Raw genomic sequence first — 20,706 nt, 5'->3', positions numbered from 1 at the left:
GATTCCTCATCGCCAAGACTTCCCCGGTGGGGACAAGGTTCAATCTCACCCGCAAGAAATTGGATCTGGGGTCAGGATACTAAGTAACGGGGAAGGTGCCCTACATTTTTTTCTGCAGTCAAAAATGCGCTATGTGGCTTGGAGCCTCTTACCAAAGATATAGTTTTAATCCAATCCAAACGCTCCAGATCGTGTTTTACCTTAAGAGGGTTGGTAATCAGAGTCTCAAGATCCACATCTGCTCTATCCAATATATTTTTTACCCTTAGTTCCAGCCCTCTCAAGATCCCTGACTTTGAGCTTTTCAGGTGGGCTCTAATGTCTTCATACAATGAACCGAGCTTAGGAGACATTATCTCTCTATACAGTGAGGTTAATTTCCACTCTGCTCGACACTCTAGAGAGACAAGACCCAGCTCGAACCGCAGATTCCAACCTGGTGTTCTCATGGGAAGATTAAGGGAGACCTTCCAGATTCTACCTTCTACTTTAGCCAAATTTATATTCCAGAGTGAGGGATTAGCTTCTAAGCGATACAGAATAACCAATATTATTTTGGCCACATAACACTTAATCATTGGCAGAATGGTGAATGTACAGTATTTAGCTTTGATTTTTTTCATGTGGGGGATCAGATCATATGCCATAGCGAAGATATCATGCTCCTGGCTTCTCGGGCTGGTGTAGATCTTATAGCTGAGGTATATTAGCTCTTCTACTCGCGGTATAATCTGCCCCTTCAATGACCAGTTTTCAAAGCTAGTTTTCTTTCTCTGGTGTTTAAACACGAGAATCATAGATTTTAATGGGTTTATTACTAACCCGTTTGTCTCTGCATACCTGCCCAGTTTGGTCAACAGTCTTTGAAGACCTACAGCAGTTCTGTCCAATAGAACAATGTCGTCTGCATAAGCCAGCCAAAAGATCTTACTTCCATTAAGGATTGGGCTGGTCAATGTGGGCGGTTCTAAATCTTGCCCCTTATCGGACAGAAAGAGGTTGAAAAATAAGGGAGCTCCCAGGCACCCCAGCCTTATTCCTCTCTCTACTTTCACTTCATTTGACAGATGTCCCTTGTCATCCAACCTTACCCTTACTGTTGTGTCCCTGTGCAACTCTATCAGCATAGCCTATAGAGTTTCTGGGACTCCCTTTAATTTAAGTTTTGCCCACAGCATGCCTCTACTGATCTGATCGAAGGCCTTTGAGAGGTCTATCCAAGCCCCATACAGGGGTAGTACCCCCTTCTCGGCAGAAGTCTCTCTCACCAGACTCAAGATTAACCCATTGAGAAATGTGGAGAGCCCCTTTCTAAACCCTGCTTGAAAGCGGGAAAGGGGCCCCAAGCTGTTCACCCTTTTTGTGAGCTCCTTAACTATCAACCTCAAAGATCTTGCTTTCAATATCTAAAAGCGCAATCGGGCAGTAACTAGGGGGTCAGTCCTATCTCCCCCCTTAAAGAGTGGAATAATCAACGCTGTTTTCCAAGAGGGTGGGAAGTGTTTTGTAGACAGAATCTCCACAAATACATTCTTCAAAAACCCAGCCCAGAACTCTGGTTCATTTTTAAGAACCTGATATGTCAACCCGCTGGGGATTATCTCCACAATTTCCTCCTCTTCCAAGAGCAAGGACCATTTAGTCTCCAGCTGCATTGTCTCCCCTTCCTCCCTTGGTTTTTCGAAAATAGTTGACAGATGATTGACCCATTTACTTTCTGTAACCAAATTATACAGGGAGCTATTTGATTGCTGATCTAGTTGACCCATTACTGACCAAAACCCTCGGGTATTAGTCTCAGCCAAAAGCTTCAGCATCTGTTCACCATATTTTTATAATCTTGCCGTTCTATGATTTTATGACCAATGCCTATACTTACTCCTAATACCGTTTGCTTCCTTTATGAGCCTATCGGGTGCCATATTCTGTCATTTAAGGCCTCGAAGTTTACTTCTTATTTCTCTTTTCCTGGCCATTGTTTCCTCATCAAACTCATGCAGATGGTGCTGCCTGGCTCCTATGGATGGCATTTTAGGAGGCACAGTTGACCAGATAAAATTTATTTTCTGGTTGGCAATGTTCTATCAGGGTGGAGTTTGATAACATCTTCAATTCCTTGTTTAGTTCCCCCTCTCGACCATATTTGACTAGTCTAACTCTGCCCCACATTCCCTCCAGTTCTTGATTATGTAGCCAGTGCTGATGACCTTGAACATCTGGGAAGGATAACTCCAGCCTAGCGTGGTCGCTGCCCCCCTCCTGATTTACTTTCAATGTAGATGTTCTGGAAAAAAGGCTCTGACTAACAAAGATATAGTCTAGTATGGATGTTGACTCTCCTCGCCTCCATGTCGTGGTGGCTCCTTTTTCTCCTTCCGAACTCCCATTTAGCATTTCAAGGTCCCATGAACTCATAAATGCTAACCATTTCTGTCCCCTTCTAGAAACTTTTTTCCCCCTTAATCGCTCCTTCTCATTTGAGCACTCAATAGATATAGAGTTGAGATCCCCTGCCACAATGATGTTAAACTTGCCCATGTCTGACTTCACTATAGACAATAGGCCCCCTAAAGTGTCCAAGAATGTTTCGAGTGTAGAAGAGGCCGGGTTCCAGTAAACAATTACCACCACCATCCACGGGTTCTGGATGTCAGAATTAAGTTGGATTAAGCTGGCCAAAATGCCAATTTCGTTCTTAAAGATCCCCTTGGCATTCTTCACTGATGCTATCAAAAGTCCGCCAGCTGGCCTGGCCAGTGGTTTTTGACTTGCTGGTAGGCAATGGATGGTAAAGCCTTCTATTTCTATCGTATTCACCATCCAAGTTTCCTGGAAGATCAAAATATCCATCTTACCCCAAAGGTGGTCTTTAACTTTTTTAGCTCTAAAAGTGCTGGAACCCCGCGTATTCTAACTCACCACATGAAGGGCAGACTGACTAAAGTTGTCTTGACCCCAGACCTATACTCGTCAGAACTTGGGCCAGAATTTCAGGGAGGGCAGCCAACACATTATCTTCCTTCTTGGGTTCTACCGTGTCTTTACGGCCCTCCTTTCTCCGACTCCCAGGGGTTCTTTCTTGATTCTAGGAGTTTGTCTGTGCAGGCCCTTGCCGTATGGTTGCCTCATTCAGGTTAAATTTGGCATCATCTTTGACCACTTTTAGGCCTTTTTCTTCTAATACCCCAGCAGCTTTTATAATTGCATCATAAGCCCTGGTGGAGCTCAACCCTAATTCGACCATATAGCCATTTTTACAATCAGGGAATTTGACATATTCTATGTCCCCCGAAGCAAATAAGTACAAGCTCTTTATTTTCTTGAACTCCCCTAGGATCGTATTTCTGCTTAGGGATTTGTAATTATTATTCTTTTGTGTAGATTTTAACCACAGTCTAGGGGCTTCAAAACCAGTTCGGTCTTTCTCTTTTTGCACCCTTTGTGCCATTTCACTGTCCCGTTGAAGAGTGGGCCCATTATCATGTTGCACGATCACTTTCGATTTTCCTGAACCGTTCCATATCCCCTGGATTATCTGGAACTTCCCTTCTCCCTTTTCAGTTGCCACCTCATTGGAGTTAATTGGTTCGCTTGCAATAACTGGGCTCACTACTTTCTTCGGGGCTATTAGGAAGATCGGCACTATTTTCAGTTTTGCTCCTCTCACATCCATGTCTACACTCTTGGCCATAGATCTTCTCCTACATGCCTTGCTTTGTGTGAAAATTGGGGCAAGCGTCATTTTTGGGATTGTAGTGTCCTCCTCTTTTTGACTCTGGGAGTTTTGGCCTGAGTTGGGATAATTAGGTCTACCACATCATTTGGACTTTTGTGTCTTTTTTTGCCAAAATATTCTTTGATCTTCCTTTGGATATTTTTTGTTGTCACTGTATATTCCAGCCCTCGCCTCCACTGGTTTACAATGGTTGTTTGTCCAGTTTGAGTTTCCTTTATTCCGGTCTCTTGCTCCAGGGTTCCATGCACCAATGCTACTGTTACCACCGGCAGCATATTTTGCATAATTCTTTGATCTCCTGTATGTGGGGACTCCAGTGTCATCGAACTCACCATTGGAGCTACATAGGAACCATTCCAATCCGCTCTATTTGCTGATTCGAGGGCTACTGTGCTTCTCAGCTTCATTTTATTAATGATGATAACATTATGTTAGAAGGGCTGGAGAGTGATCTATCTAGCCTCCGGTAGTGGATCTGCTGAGATCGCCCTACCTCTATGTCCACTATGTTGGGTCCTTGTGTTATAACTAACCCAAGAACCTCACAAGTAATGTACTCTTGGGCAGGATGATCTAATTAGGGTTAACTATACACCTTAACCTCCTTTAGGGTACACAGTACGCCCCTCTTTTCCAACAGCCCCTCACCCTGTTATTACCCCACTCCAATGTCAAGGGCCGGTTAATACGGCATTCAGCCCATGGCTTTTGTGCTGGTGAGCAGGATCAGAGGGTGACCCCCGCAGTCTCCCGCTCTCGAACTAGGCGTGCCCCCTTAAATTAAGGTACCTGGGATCTTACTTACAGGTATTTGGACTCTCACCTGTTAGCCTTGGCGCCGCCCAGCAACAGCTCCGCCGGGTACCTTTTCCCTCTCCTTCCCGGAGCCTTAGTCCTGCTTCCTGAAGCGGCACTGGCAATCACGGATCCAATTGCAGCTACCAAATCCGTGTTTGTGTTCCTTCCAGGATCGTTTGATATGCTCCTCAATCCAACACACCGTAGTTTCCCGCAGTTACAGCTTACTGCTAACTGCCAACTGCAATTTCCAAAAGTCCACTTATCGCTCCACTTCACGCAGTTGTCCGCCCACTTATCCGCTGTACGGCCACATGCCAAACAGCAAAACTGCAACAGCAGACATAGCCCTTTCGCAGCAGGGCTTACGCCGCAAGGGCACTTGGGTACTCCTTTTATAATCAGCTGTAGTGGCTGCATTCGATGCACGTTGGTAGCACTTTTAAAGGTGCAGCATCTGTTTTGTTCTCTCTGTAGTCCGCAATGCAAAAACCAAGTTTGGCACAAAAATTAAAGTGTTTCCAGCACGTCTCAGGGCAGCAAAACAGCAACAGCAGACCTAGCCCTTTCTCAGCAGGCTTATGCCGCAAGGGCACTTGGGTACTACTTTTATAATCAGCTGTAGTGGCTGCGTTCGAAGCTCGTTGGTAGCACTTTTAAAGGGGCAGCATCTGTTTTGTTCTCTCCGTAGTCACCAATGCAAAAACCAAGTTTGGCACGAAAATGAAAGTGTTTTCAGCACGTCTCAGGGCAGCAAAACAGCAACAGCAGACCTAGCCCTTTAGCAGCAGGGCTTATTTTATGCTATCTATTTATTTATAAAGCGCCGGGAACCCGCAGGCATCAGGGAGCACAAAAACACAGGGGGATAAACATATAAGAATGGGACTCCAGAGGAAACATTACCTTATCGCAGGAAGAAAATACCACTAGGAATAGGGAGACCAACTAAAGATTATAGTTTTCAAGGATCTCTGAAAGGTTATCATATTTTTTATCCAAGCGTAGGGTACTGTCGTGATAAGCTTCTAGGCACTTGCAGTAACCTGCACTTGCACTAACCTACTGAGCTATCTTGTGTGTATTAGAGCTTATTTGAGGCGTGGAGGAAAATGCTGAAATCAGCCAGGCCTCTCGAACTGGGTGAGCCTGAAAGCTTGTAAGGGGTTAACTGCGAAGGCCCTTCTTGAAGACATAAACATCTAGCTTTTGCAAGAGGCTCTATGCAGCCCTTGGGAGCCAGGCACAGCTTTGCACAGCCTTGCTCATCTTCGCTCTGCGAGTCAGGTGCATTGATAACACAGGAATGTCAGGCCTTCCCAAAACAATGTGCACGAAGCCTGGGAGCCCAGACTGGCTGTTTCCAGTCTTGTAACTTTCCAGGCAAAAACATGTTTACTGCCCGGAAGGGTGACCCTAGAAGCTTCTCGAAGAGCTGGTGCGTCATAGTGATTGACGTGCAGCCCCTAATAAGAGAACTATACCTGGGCCAGTGAGGGAGGGACTCATCCTGGGCTGTTTGGTGAAACGCACGTACGAAGAGGAATAGCGCCTGGACGACCAGCCGTGCACTATCTGGGCCGAGACTCCTAGCATCACATCCCCGCTCTGGTGTAGGACTGTGGGATGCTTGGCCAGTCCTCCCCTCCTCTCTCGAGGAGTGCCGGGCACCTGTAGCGATGAGGGTCCCGGGTGTGATCTGATCGTACCTTCATCTACATTTTCTAGGAGCGTAAGACAAAATAATTGCATATTCATCTGTGACTGACAATTGGCATTATACAGCTTGCACTTTCATTCCCATATTATTGTAAAATGCTGCTTAGTTCTCATTAGACGCTGTAGAAAATAAATGCAGGCATCATCTATTTTGTGTGATTGGCTTTCTTCCAGACTGAGTTCATCGTGCTTTTGCATAAACTTACTTGTGTGGGAAGGTGATTAGGAATGATTTTATTGCACTAAGGGCTGGTCCCGGGGGGGGCGCGGGTCCTCCTTTTTCACTACAGGTACTTAGCAGGGAGTGCCAGTATTGTGCAGCCAGACAGGGAACAGCTCTACGCAGTCCTCTCGCCCTTGTGGCCTTGTAGGAGTTTATCAGACCCATATTTGTGGAATGTAGGGTACGTTTACCCTCATGTAAAGTAATGCCAGCCTTTAAATAAGCTGGAGCCTTACTGTACAGGTATTTATGTACTGAGAAGGAGGTCTTAAACTCGATCCGAGCATGGACTGGAAGCCAATGCAGTGATTGCCTAGCGGCAATACTGTGCTTGCGTCATGGAATTCCTTTAACAATGTGGACCACATCATTTGGGAGGGTCTGGAGTCGATGCAGGGATTTTTTACTTGCCCTGATCAGCAAAGCATTGCAATAGTCAAGGCGCAAGAGGATTATAGCTTGTGCTACCAACGAACAGTTTGCCTCGGAAATAAATGTTTTAATGTTCTTTAACAGTTTCAGGTGACATTGGCAGTTTCTGGCTATGTAGTTGGAAGAAGTACACGCACATTTTTCACTTTCTCTGACACTGAGATGTTATAATTCTTAATGCTAAAAGATGAGTACTCCAACCCAAATCTTGCTCTAGCCTGAGCACTTCCGAATAACAAAAGATTGGTCAGGGCCAATTTTCTAACGTCCACCTTTCAATGATCCCATAGATGGTGTTAAGATTCTTCATGTCGACCTCGTGGTTCCAACTGATTTCCCGGACAACCTGTATGTCGTCTGCGTAGTTGGTAAAAAAGACCCCAGGTAGTCTAAACTGACCATGCACTGGCAACAAAGGCCAAATGAAAATAAACAGTGGTTTCTACTGACACTACATAAGTCATTTTGCAAATGCAGAAAGAATGTGAAATCTATGCTGCCTAGTTTCCTCTTCCCACCAGGTATGCCATCACCTACCAGGATGAAGTGTAAAGTGCTGCTTTGTGAGGGTCTGTTTTTACATTTTAATAATACCAATAGCAAAAAACCGTGTTCTGTTTAAGTGTATGTGTCTTTATATTTTATATAGGCTTACATTTATAGAATCACAGACACAGGATGACAGATGTTTAATATTAACAAAACGTTGACTGCAAGGTCACAAACACTGCTTATAAATCAGGTGGCTGACGGTACATTTGGTTAGGACATTTTTATTACATCAAAAGCCGTTATCAGCTGCAAGTAAGCCATGAAATCCTAGGTCACTGCTTTGAAATAACGTTGGCAACCCATTCACAGAATAAAGTCTGAATTTACTGTTTTACAACAGTAGCTCAAAGAGATCCCAGTGGGATGTGTTTTGGGCAGAGAAGGGCCGGTAGTGAGTTAAAACCGCTATAAGGCCCTGCATGGCCAGGGACAGTCAACGGGCGGGTAAATAACCAAACAACACTCACAGGCTGTGTGTCCCGTCTCACTTGCCATCTCTCTAATACCGTTACTTCCTATGGCAATAGTATTGGCTTATAGACAGTGCTTTCAGCACCACTTAACGGCCAAAGCTAAACATGAGGGGTGGAAATATCAAATAAGTACTCTAGACATCCACAGCCATATGTTAACACACCAATATATATGTAGTTCTATTATCCCCTCCACAATGGAGTTACTGTATGTTACACCTTCTGCGAGGACGCCAGATGCAGATATGTATGTGCGTATGGTGCCTACTTACGAGCTCCTTGCTGTAGAGGAAAGGAAGCCTGTTTTTACTGCACACTGCCCAGCTGATGAAGTTCTGCACATGCTCCAGCTGCCTGTTTAATATGATGATAGCCTGCAGTTGCTGCTCGAACCGATGTCTACGTTCACTGGTTATTCTCTAAAAAGAAGAGACGTCGTAATGTAGAAACAGTACCACTTTAATTGTGAGTTTCACAGTTATAGGTATACTGAAATATCCATTCAATATTGCAATATCATAGACAACCTTGTTTGTCCTGGATGCAGGGCAAGGCGATGCTACAATTTTCTTTACATTACAAAACATACGCCCCCACCCCCGTATAGTCATGAAGACCGTTTACAGAGATAGAAACAATATTGTGCTATGTAAAAACCTCAAATGTTAAAAGCCAGTTCGAATAGACACGTCTTGCAGAAGTATCACCTATTCAAGATATTGGGCATATAAGTAAAATGTGTTGCACATTCTGAGAGCCACTCGTGAGAAGACACGACAAGCCGAGAAGAGCTTGAAGAGTTTAGGTGGAAGAAGCCTAGCTTACTTTGAGGACATCATCACCTTTTAACATAACCTCTAGAAGTATAATCAGCTGTTCCACTCACCAGGAAGACTTTTACTGTGAGGTTAATAATAGGTCACCCAGGACTTGTGGAATTGGGTCAGATACCATATAGGAAGGCTTTACAAGAATAATTGGTGCAAAGTGTGTGCTGTTACAGTTCATCAACCATGCTCTGCAAATGCTCATGCTTCTTCAAAAGTCAATTTTTTGGTCAGATGACGTGTCCATTGTTTAGCTTCCTTCGTTTCAGAGTTCTTAAGTTTCCCAATTCCTTGCATGAGAAAGACAACTAGTCTAGTTTTTTACTTGGAATTGTAGGACTTGCATTTTTATATTTTACATTTTACATTTAGGACTACAATTCCCAGGATTCCAAGAGAATAATACAGGACTGGATGATTGGATGGATTTCTCACCCATGGAACCGGGAAACATGAGATTTATGTAATATAAAGTTGTGAAAAACGACTTCCAAGGTGAGAACCGTTCCTTGTACCTAAATGTTTAGTCTGCTGTCAACTAACATTCAGGGGATGCAAACTAAATACAGAGGCATGGCATGGCCTTGTGCAGTGACATGGGATCCAAGTGTTCCTCTATGGTCAGACCGAATTATCATGCAGAAGCCTCTACGGGGAGGCGTGGCAAGCAGCCATGCACTGAGGACGCGCGGTCAACGAGCTCCTGTCTGATCCGTTAAAGATTTAACCTGCTGCATGCGTTTAAGTTCCTTTCTGGCAGTGAATTCCATGTGATATGTTCCTAGACGAAGGGGAACCATCGTTGAGGCGCTGGGGAACAGTCTGTGGTGAGGAGGGACAGCGGGAGAGAGGAACCAGCCGACTGGTTGTGAGGGGACAATGGCACCCACGGCCTGAGTGAGCAGCCGGGGAAGCGGTAGCCGGTGCAGTTGGAGAGTGACCTGGCACCGGGTCTGAGAAGCAGCGGGGAAGACACTCAGATGTCCAAGCACTGGTACAGAGGCGTGGACTAGCTGCTGGTAGTGTGAAGGTGGCAAGATCTGTGAGGTGGGGGTGCTGTGGCCCCACCCCCCCGGAGGTGAGCACCTCATCGGGACAACTGGAGAAGCTGCAGTCTGCGAAACAGCCAGCAGCACGAACAGAAGTTGACGGATCTGCAACAAATGGGACGTTGGCACACTGGCCACCGCGCATAGTAGACACCAGCACTTAGCGGACGGCGGCAGCACAACAAGACACCACTTGCTGGAAGAAGATCTTGAGGAAGCCGACAGGACCGCATGGCACAGTACGAACAGAGGTGAGAGGGTCTGGCTGGCCCCACATGCACTGCTTGCAGAGAGAGGCTTAAGCACCTTAGGCGGAGGGATAATCAAGTGCCTGGCAGGGAAATAACGGGAAGTTAAATTGCACGGCCTGCAGCCAACCCCCCTACCCTCTTACACACGGGTCCAGATCACCCTGCATTGCAGTCTGGTGCACTGATCGAGGATGGGCCTGCAGAGGTCACATGCCCTGGTTGCAACCTGGCTCTTTTAGCAGCATAGATGATGAACGGTGTGAGACCAGTTATTGGAGGGAGAGCCAGCTTCCTTGATGAGAACATACAGAAGGCAGTGGCAACTCGCAGTGCAGGTGGGCCTGAGGAGCCTGGTGACATTTGGAGAGAGGGCCGGAGCAGCTGAGTGAGGGCGGCAAATGGCAAGAGGTGGTGGTGCACCACTGAGGACCCCCTGACATCAGATCCTGGGAAGAGGCCTATGCTGGTACACCCCAGTGTCTGCCAATCACTTAGTGGAGGAAATTGCTTGCAGCTGCGAGAGTAAAGACCTGGTCATTGCTGGAAACCACGAGAGATGACAGACAGCACCGGGCTCTGGACTGCTCAGAACAGGTCAAATAAGGAGAGCGCCTCCCAGCGAGGTGGTGCATGATCGGCAGTTGCCAGAGGGCTGCGAGGGAGGTATCTTGTATAAATGCCAGGCTAGCAGCGCAGGAACAAATCTAGGCAAACCAAGATGGAAGCATTTGCGTGCAAGGAGAGAGGGGGTAACGAGACCCATACGAGCACTGACACAAAGCAGCAGGACAAGAAGGTGGAAGAGAACCAGATCATGAGAGCTATTGCAACGCTGAAGTCCACCTTGGAAAGAGGAATAGACGAGGTCAGGATTGATGTTGGGTTGCTGGGGCAATATGTATAGGCACTGGTGAGTACAGACAGTGGAGTCACAGACTGATGAGAACAGGCAGAATATGGCCGGAACCTGGTTTAAAGTGCTTACTAAAATTAAAAGTGGCCGAGCTGGAGAGCAGGGCAGAGGACGCAGAGGGCAGAGCAAGGCAGAACAACATAAGGCTACTGGGCTTGCCAGAGGGAATGGAAGGTTGAGACCCCACCACATACGTGGAAAACATGCTATTACAGGAGTTCACCTCTGAGACAGCTGATAGCAAACATCTAAATTATAGAGACAGTGAAGCAATCCTGGCATTCTTCAGACAAGGAGAGATTACTGAAGGGGGATCTGCCAAGGTCACAATGTATCATGGAGGGAGGATCACACTAGTGCAATGAGCAATATCAGAATTTCGGTATCAGGTAATATTATCCCCATATATATATGGTCGTCGTACATAATATCGCCGAGAAAAGGTTGTGGTGATATAATATGGGTGACCATACATATGGGGAGAGGGGCAGCCAATAAATAAATAAATAAATAAATAAAAAGGGTTTGTGGGTTGCGGGGCTGTCCCCCGCATGTTCCATGAAATAAGGTCCCCACAAAAAACAGCCATTTTTCGGCCGTATTTTTGCATGGCGATATTTTTGTGGGGACATTAATACATGGAACCAGAATTTCTTCATGGAATGTGTGGAGTATAAATAGCTGTGTCAAGCATAACAGAGTGCACACGTACCTGATTAGCAAAAAGGTGCACATAGCACTACTGCAGGAGACACACCTTTTGGAGGCCAAGCAGGCCACGATAGGGAAGAAGTGGGGATATTGGGGGGGACTGGTATATGGATCACCATACTCGCACATTCCCTGGACACCCTATTATGGGTGGCTCCCTCAGTGCCTTTTAGGCCACTGGAATGTAAATGCGACAATGAGCGCAGGCTGACCATCGTGTATGGGTTCCTGGAACAGGGAGATCTGCATAATCAACATGCACACCCCCAGTCATGATGCCACTGGGTTGTTCAGATCGTTAGGCCCCGGCTGGCACCATAGAAAGGAGCCTGTGGCTCTGGGGTCGGGGGGGGGATTTCAACTGCATCCTAGATCCAGCATTAGACAGGTTGGATGATAAATTCAAGAAGCAGAGGCTGCCAGCGAAGGTGCTGGAGACGTTACTGCAGTAGTTGGGGATGGGAGACATCTGGAGGCAAGTAAACAGGGACAGACAGGACTACTCTTATCACTCTAGCCTGCATGGGGTGCGCACACGCATTGATTATATGTTTACGGGCACTGAAACCTTGGGTGAATTTGTGGCCGCTGAATACAAAGCAAGTGTCCGTTTGGACTATACACCTCTTGTATTGATGTGGCAGAGGACAGTAGGTATGGCCCCAATTCCGACATGGAGACTGAGGGTGGACGCAGTACTTGATTAACCATTTCGGGCCCGCGTGCCGTACAGGATTGAGAAATATTTTAGACTTAATACAGAAAGTGTGGACAGTGCAGGGACTCTGTGGCAATCCTTTAAGGTGGCAATGAGAGGGGAAGCCAGTGGGAAGATGGTAGGCATACGGAAAGACTTGTTACAAGACATCTTTCACACAGAGGGTGCAAATGGAATTGTTGACAGGCATAGGCAAACTAACAGCGGGGTGTGGGGAAGAGTTAGATAAGCTCTATCAAGCCTGTATCGCAGCGTGGGAGCACTTGGGTAAGCATGAATACAGCAAATATACAGAGAGACTCCACAAAATGGGGGATAAACCCAGGAGGCTGCTGGCATGGTTGTGGCACACAGAGGACAGAAGGAGCATGATCAGTTCCATCAAGGATGAGTGTGGGGAGGAATGCAGGGCCCAGAGTGAGATCAGTGCAGTCTTCAGCCGGTTTTACTGATGCCTATATGATGCGGGTGAAGGGGGAGCGCTAGAGATCTAGAGGAGGTCTGTATGGAAATCGACTTGCCCCATCTGGAGCAGGAGGAGGCAGGGGCGCTTGACGCCCCATTCACGGTGGAGGAGCTGCAAACCACCATGCTCATGTTGCCCTCAGTCAAGACGTTGGGTATGGATGGGCTCCCGGTGGAGTTTTACAGATAATACATGGGCAAACTCATGCAGCCCCTGTGGTAGATGCTGGAGGAGGCCTACGCGGTAGGCAGACTTCGGAGGAGCCTCTGGGAGTCCATTATAGTGCCAATACTTAAGCCAGGCAAACGGCTGCTGGAGTGCAGATCATCCAGACCGCTCTCGATGATCAATCAGGATTGTAAATTACTTGCAGAAATGCTGATGAACAGGCTGAGGGGTGTCATTAACACCTTGATATGCCCCAATCAAAAAGGCTTTGTCCCAGGGAGGAATACGTACTGGTACCTGCACCGGCTGCACCATATCATAGACAAAACGAAGGAGGCGTAGCTTCACTCGATGCAATAAAAGCTTTTGTCTATGTTAGGTGGGACTGGCTGCACGCAGCGCTGCAGCGCTTTTACATAGGGCCGCATTTCGCACAATGGGTACATTCACTGTATGAGATAACGATGGCCCGGGTGAAAACTGGGAGGCACATCTCTGAGGCATGGGAACTGGGCAAAGGAACCAGACAGGGGTGCCCGCTCTCCCCCATGTTGTTTATCTTAGCACTAGAGTCGCTGGCAGCCTTCCTCAGGGTGGAATTCGGATTGGCCAGCATCCCGATAGGGGGACAGGCTTGTGGTCTCGCTCTATGCAGATGATATGTTGCTCTACATATAGAATCCAGAATCTAATCTGCCCTATATTCTGGAAGTACTGGACGACTTCACAAAGCTGTCTGGGATAACCATTAGTAAAACAAAGTTGAGGCTGTTCCCACTGGACAGTCTGGCAGGGCTTGGACAGCAGCACCTACCGAATTTAGGTACAAGGTGGGCGGAAGACACCTTCTGGTACTTATGGGTGGACATTTACTACGACCCGAGGAACGGGACATGAGATGAACTCTGTGAAGGAGTTTAGAGGGGTAGACAAATCTATGGAGTTCTGGCAGACACACCTGCTGTCAATGATGAGCCGTACTGCATTGCTGAAAATGGTGGTGCTACCGTGCCTGCTGTACCACTTTGTGAACATACCATATGAGATCCCGAGGGCGTTCTTTAAAAAATTAAATTCAGGGCTGAGTAGATTTACCTGGGGGGGAATGAGGTGTTGAATCTCGCTGGGCACACTGAGAAAGGACTATAGGGACTGAGGAATCAGGCTGCCACACTTTGAAGCATATTACCCTGCTGGTCAGTTGCAATCTGTTGTGATCCGGCTAGCCAACGAAGCCTCCCTATAAACAAAACTGTTGCAAGACGAAGCCACCCCACACTATTTGAAGGAAGCACTTTGGGCGGAAAGAGCTTCTCGCCCCAAGACGTTGTCTTTGGTGGCTTTGGGACAAAGATTGTGGGATAGGTTATGGAGGATGGCGGGCAGGCAGAACTCGTATTCTGTCAACACATCACTGGCAGCAATCTGTGGGGGGGAACCGGAGGTGATACATTGCATTAGACTTCACTGGGAACCGAACGGGGTCATCACGTTGGGAGACCTGTACCGGGTGGGAACATTGCTCAGCTTCTCTGAGCTGAGGGAAACCCATGATATACTAAAGGGACATTTTTTGACATACCATAAGGTGACCAAACTAGTCAGGCACAGATGGCCGGACATAAGGGAGGGACTTGGTGGGGACCCCATTGCGGAGTCCCTTTATGATGCAGCGGAAGGGAGTCACGTGGTGTCTAGACTCTATAACGTGATACTAGACTCCTTAGGCAAAACCTAACACAAAGTGTGGGCCAAATGGAAGGAGGAAGTAGGAAAGGTCTTCAAGGAAGGAGAGTGGGCTAGAGCATTGATATACTCATGCAAGGTATCTAGGAATGTCAGATTTAAACAGCTACAGCTATTAATCATGCCCAGAGCCTACATGACCCCATATGTCTTTTCACGGTTCCCTGGAGCGGTAGAGCAGAGCTGTCCAAGGTGCACAAGCGAGTCTGAAGATAGGTTACCCATGTTTTGGTCATGCCTGGTGACAAGGGGATTCTGGCAGCAGGTTGCGAATAGGGCCCTGAAGCACGGGATTGACATACATGAATGGCCACCAGAGGCGTCCCTACTGGGATTGTTTCTGCGACAGCGCGCGGAGCCCCGTATTACAAGGATGAAAGACCTAATCTCCATTTTAGCAAAGCGTAGGATATCACTGGTTTGGATGTCCGCAGGGGGCCTGTGCATAGTTGCATGGTGGGGAGATCTCCAGATATGGGCGTATGCAGAAACAGTGGTGTGGCACAGGGTGGTGTAAAGGGAACAAAGGGAGGTCAGTGATGACATCACAGCATGAAACACATTGGTTCAGGTGTTGTTTGCACGCTCTGATGACATGCCATCATTAGGCCTATGTCAGTGGATGTTGGGCACTGGACAGGAGGCCCACGACCTGTTAAGTTGCGTAAGGAGCTGATGGGCAGAGGGGTGGGGGGCATAGGCAGGGGGATGTGGGAGCCATGCACAACTTTTGTTATTTGCTTCCAGTTTTTATGTTTGGGCCACTTGGCCAGGTTTGCTGGGTACTTATGGATGGGTTTGAGCAGACAAGGATTTGCAGGGAGAAGTCAGACATAAGAACCAGAGACTATCTAGATAGCAATGTAAGAATGTCAGATCCTTAAGAATGTACAGAGAATAAAATATGCTTGTGCGTTACTCTTCCTTAGTCCTGGCACCACAGAGCTATTTGTTTATTGTATTGTCTTTATGTTCTATGTTATAGAAAGACAATAAAGAGTTTCAAAAAATGTAGAAGCCTCTATCAATCAAAGGTGTGTTAACCATTCTAAGTTACAAGCTGGCCCTGACAGGAGAAACGTATCAATACCATTATTATTTGAGCCCATAACACTTTATGATTTTTGGAAATAGGATCACCAGCACAGAGAGCTCAATGTGACTGTCGGAGTTGCTGACAGACGGCAAGGAGTGTAAAGGCTGTCTAGAATAGGAACTTTACTTTGCATAGCACATGTAGTAGCAGCCTTTCAGAATACGCGCCTGCCCCCATCTTTGCCTCTTCTTTATGATCCCTTCGCTGAGAGCAGCACTCACTAATGACACAGATCTGCAGAGGTGGAACTTCTGGGTCCTTCAAAGTACTGCACATCTCCCTCTCTATGGACAAGATGGCATGAGGTATACTGTGTTACTTAATTTCCAAGCCTCTGAACCTGCTTAGGAGTCTTTTAGTCATTCCGAGTCTGGGCAATTCCTCTGGACCATTTTCACTGTTGCCTGTGATTTGTCTCTCCCATTCTGGTTCTTGTGAACTCTCAAGTTCCTGGATCACATCTGCAGCTCCTTTCTTCCACTCTTCGAGATCAGAATGGTACAAAGGGGCCATTCCCTTACAGAGCGCCTCCGCTTGTGCTGTCTCTCCTTTCCTCACTGGGTCTATGTTGCTTGGCATTTCCCTCAACATTTCAAGGTCTGCTATCTTTTGCTTTGATGGAAATGTCCCTTACCTATTGTATTTTACAGGTGGAGCTGTACTTTGCCATTATGGTTGGGTTCTTCTGTGGCAGCTTGAATTTTACCCAGTCACCCACTCAGAGTCAGTGAGGATTGGTTTATCTCCTCACGTTATGTATTTCTTTTGCCTGGAATTGTGACCCGGTAATCAATTTAACAGCTTACAAGAGGATGTCGGAGAATGTCGCTTTCTCCAACAACCATGGGGATGCTAGTGTACTGTTGGCATGGGGGTGACTGATGATTTTCTTCAAGCGATTAGGACATTTAATCTTCATGGATATCAAAATATTTCCCATTTGTTATGTGTCATGTAATGTTATATCAATGTATCTAGAATGTAGGACCATGGGTTATTAGAGCACTTTATCCAATGTAGGGAGTGTCTTATGAGACATACAACTAATGAGCTAGCAGAGTAGAATGGAATGAAGAATGTTGATTAGATAAGAATAGTGTACTAGAACAGATACATCTTAAGCAGTTTATAAAAACATCAAGTTTGTGTTCGGCTTAAGCTGAAGAGGGTTTTGATTCCATACTATTGTACTTTGAAGTGAGAGTCTACAATGCCCAGCACATTTCAAAAGAAATCTCTGAAGTTTGAGCAGGCAGGATGAAGAAGAGTGCAAGAATCTGACTGGTTGATTGGGGAGGAGTCTGGGCTTTGGATAGTTGGTGCTTCACCAAAGATACCCTTGTGGATCAAAGTAACTGTTTTGAATATGTTTCTGGCTGGAACATTGATCCAGTCTAGTTTCCTTATAAAAGGAGTAACATGGGTAAAGAGAAAAGCATTGGAGACTGTCCTAGCCACATCATTCTGCAATACCTGGAGACTAGAGGCTAGCTCCACTGTAGACCCAAGATATAATGGTTTTGAGTCAGAAAAGGGTGAATGTGCTTAAAGATGTTAATGTAATAGCGCATATAACTTTCAATATAATTGGCATAAGCGAACATGTTGAATGTGAAGTATAAAAAAGACCCCAAGCGTTCTTTGGTAAGATTGGAAGAGAAACATCAACTATGGAAAATTTGGGGAAGGTAAAGGATATGTATTTTAATATTTGCGACTGTGGTGATGATAACAAGCAGAGACTTTGTACTCTTTAAACTGAACCAGTTTGTATCCATCCAGGACCTAGTGTGTGATAAGGTGGATGTATGTTTAGCATTGGTCTGGGTGCTACTATATATAAGTATATAGCAGTGATACCCCAGTTCAAGCTGCTACAATAAGGCATGTGAATGCTTAGTATAAATATTACAAAGCAAAAGGGAGCCTGTGAACCTTGAGGGACTCTGCATGCTTCTTGATTACTTTGGTAAGATACCTCACCAGGTTCAGAGCTCGCAGCTGCAATCTGTGTGTGATCTGCTGGTCACAGGCTTGAAACTCGCCAATGACAACTCAGCCTTTTATACTTATGAGGTTAATAAATGAGTACCAACTTCGATTCAGTGATAATTGCATGTAAATATGTTCTACATACAGCACTTTGTGAAAGCGCTATATAAATATGAAATCCTTACAAAAAATGTCTAGATCATTTAGAGATACACAAATATGCCATTTAGATAAAAAGGAATCCAAATACTTAGGAGCATTTATTTATTTTTATTTATTTATTACATTTGTTATACGCCCAGACCCGGAGGTACCACGGCGTAGTTACAGACAATGGGATAATGCAATCTTAGAAAGAACATAGAGGTATACAGGAGTAGCAATCAAAAACTATACAGTAATATGCAGGGCAGTCAGGAATAAATAAATAATATACAAAATATATAAAGCAGTCAGGTATAAGTAGTTACTAGGAGGGTGTAGGTAGGTGCTCTGGTTCAGTTAGAACTTGTTGAAGAGCCAAGTCTTCAGGAGGCTTTTGATTTTGGGGAATGAGGTTTCATTCATAATGTGGGAGGGTAGCGCATTCCAGTGTCTGGGGGCCAGTGTTTTGAAGCTACTGCCCCCTGCTTTCTCTCTTTTGTATCTGGGGGTTTCGAGGAGTGCGTTTTTGTTGGACCTGAGGAGTCTGGTCTGGGGCTTCATCATGACAGTGTTGTTGAGGTATTTGGGCGCTTTGTTGGCCCTACATTTGTGGGTGATGCTCAGGGTTTTAAATAGAATTCTGGCTCTTATGGGGAGCCAGTGGTGGTCTCTTCTGGTGTTGGAGATATGTTCAGATTTTTTGATGCCTAGAGCTGCTCTGAGGGCTTTGTTCTGCATGAGTTGAAGTTTGGCTACATTGGCTTTGGATGTGCCAAGGAATAGGATATTGCAATAGTCTAGCTTAGACAGTATGAGTGCTCTGGCTAGAGTGACACAGTTGTTGGTTGAGAGGAATTTACGGCTGAGGGAGATGAGTTTGGAGGTGTAGGAAGTGGACAAAGCTAATATGTTTATTTGTTTGGACATGGATAGTGTTGCATCTAAGTACACGCCAAGGGTCTTGACTTGTTTGAGAACAGGGATTATGGTTCCATCGATGGTGAATGATTTGAAAGCGGGCTCAAGGGTGTTGATTTTGCTGGAGGAGCCTAGTATGAGGAGCTTGGTTTTGTCGTTGTTGAGACAGAGACTGTTGTTAGCCATCCAGTTTTGGATGAGTGAGTAGATTTGGTTAACCAGGAGGGAGTCTTGTTCGTGATTGCCTGAGAGGGGAATGAGGATTTGGGTATCATTGGCGAAATTAGTATAGATGACACCCATGGCATCCAAGGCTGCAAATAATAGCTTGGTGTAGGCATTATATAAAGTAGGGGATAGGCAGGAGCCTTGCGGCAGACCTGCAGGGACAGGCACTGGGTCTGCTGATTCTATGCCGATGGATACTCTGGAAGTCCTGTCAGCCAAGAAAGATTTGATCCAGTTGGTAGCGTTCTGTGCTAGGTTGAAATTGTTTGCTAGAGTGTTACAGAGTTTATCGTGATCAACCAGATCGAAGGCCGCTGAGAGGTCCAAGAGCATCAGAAGGCAGAGTTTACCTGCTTCTCTGGTGGCATCCATTTGGATCTTCAGATCAAGGAGGGCTGTCTCTGTGCTATGGTTGGGACCGAATCCTGACTGGCGGTCTCCTATTAAGTGATGTTTTTCCAAGTGGTTCTGGATTTGGCAGTAGGCTATCTTGTCGATTATTTTTAGGAGAAATGGGACCGTTGTAATGGGTCGGTAATTAGTGGGTATTGTTGGGTCCAGGGAAGGTTTTTTTAGAAGTGATGTCACCCAAGCTTTTTTGATACTAGTGGGGACTGTGTTTGTGAGAAAAGAGGCGTTGATGAATTCAGTGATGATAGGTGTGAGAGTGGGGGCGCATAGTTTCACTAGATGGGCGGGGAATTGGTCTTCCTTGCAGTTGGAAGCCTTGAGTTTCATTATGGTGTTGAATACCTCTTTGTTAGTCACTGGAGTGAATTGAAATGGGGGCCAGTGGTGACATTTGATGTGGTCATTGATATAGTGGGTAGAGATTTGTCAGCTAGGAGTGTTTTTTTGCTATCAATTTTGTTTTGTAGTAGGAGGATTTTAGATGAGAGTGCGTTTTGAATAGTGGTGCACCAGTCTTTGCTAGCGTTTGAGGGTGCTGAAGTTTGACAAGGGCTTTCGAGTTCTCTAAGGATAATAAAGAGTTCTTTACTATCTGAGGCCGCATTCGTAATGGGGAGGTTGAGGGCATTGGCTTTTTGGGTGATTATTGCTGATTTATAGGTTTTGTTGGCTTCAGCGAAGGCTGATGCCGATTCTGGGGTGTTGTTTTTCTTATGGAGGTGTTCAAGTGATCTTTTTGTGCGTCTTAAGGTTACAAGCTCCTCATTGAACCAAAAGGAGGAGTGTTTATCAGGTCTACAGATTTTAGTGGTGATGGGAGCAAGTAGGTTGATGGTTTGGGTAAGGCCTTGTTGGTATTGGTCAGCTAGATAGGAGGGGTTGTTGGTGCCTAGAGCCGTATGGGCAAAGGCAGCACTCAGTGCTGGGGTGAGTTTGTCGGAGGAGAGCTTTTTGATATTTCTAGTTTCAAATGTTTCTGGTTTTTTAGGGGTGATGTGCTCTGTACTGGCGTTGTCTATAGTGAAATTGATTACATAATGATCTGACCAATTGACTGGGAGGATGGAGTCAATAGTGACTAGAGAGTTAAGAGTGAGAAGCCAGTCTAGGGTTCTTCCTTTTGAGTGGGTGGGTT

The 20,706-nt window shown here is 46.0% G+C and overlaps 1 protein-coding gene across 1 annotated transcript in view; it reads right to left on the bottom strand.

Annotated features, from left to right (window-relative positions):
* Positions 1 to 20,706, bottom strand: part of TRIM66 (tripartite motif containing 66) — a 482,967-nt gene that overhangs the window by 275,958 nt on the left and 186,303 nt on the right. Inside the window, exon 6 of the mRNA XM_069623711.1 lies at positions 8,206 to 8,352. Coding sequence (XP_069479812.1) covers positions 8,206 to 8,352 — 147 coding nt within the window. The remainder of the gene's footprint in view (positions 1 to 8,205; positions 8,353 to 20,706) is intronic.

Source organism: Ambystoma mexicanum, chromosome 11 (genome assembly GCF_040938575.1).
Source record: "Ambystoma mexicanum isolate Mex_15411 chromosome 11, UKY_AmexF1_1, whole genome shotgun sequence".
Lineage (NCBI taxonomy): Eukaryota > Metazoa > Chordata > Amphibia > Caudata > Ambystomatidae > Ambystoma > Ambystoma mexicanum.
Note: the sequence above shows the minus strand (reverse complement) of the source record. Positions and strands in the feature narration are given on the sequence as shown.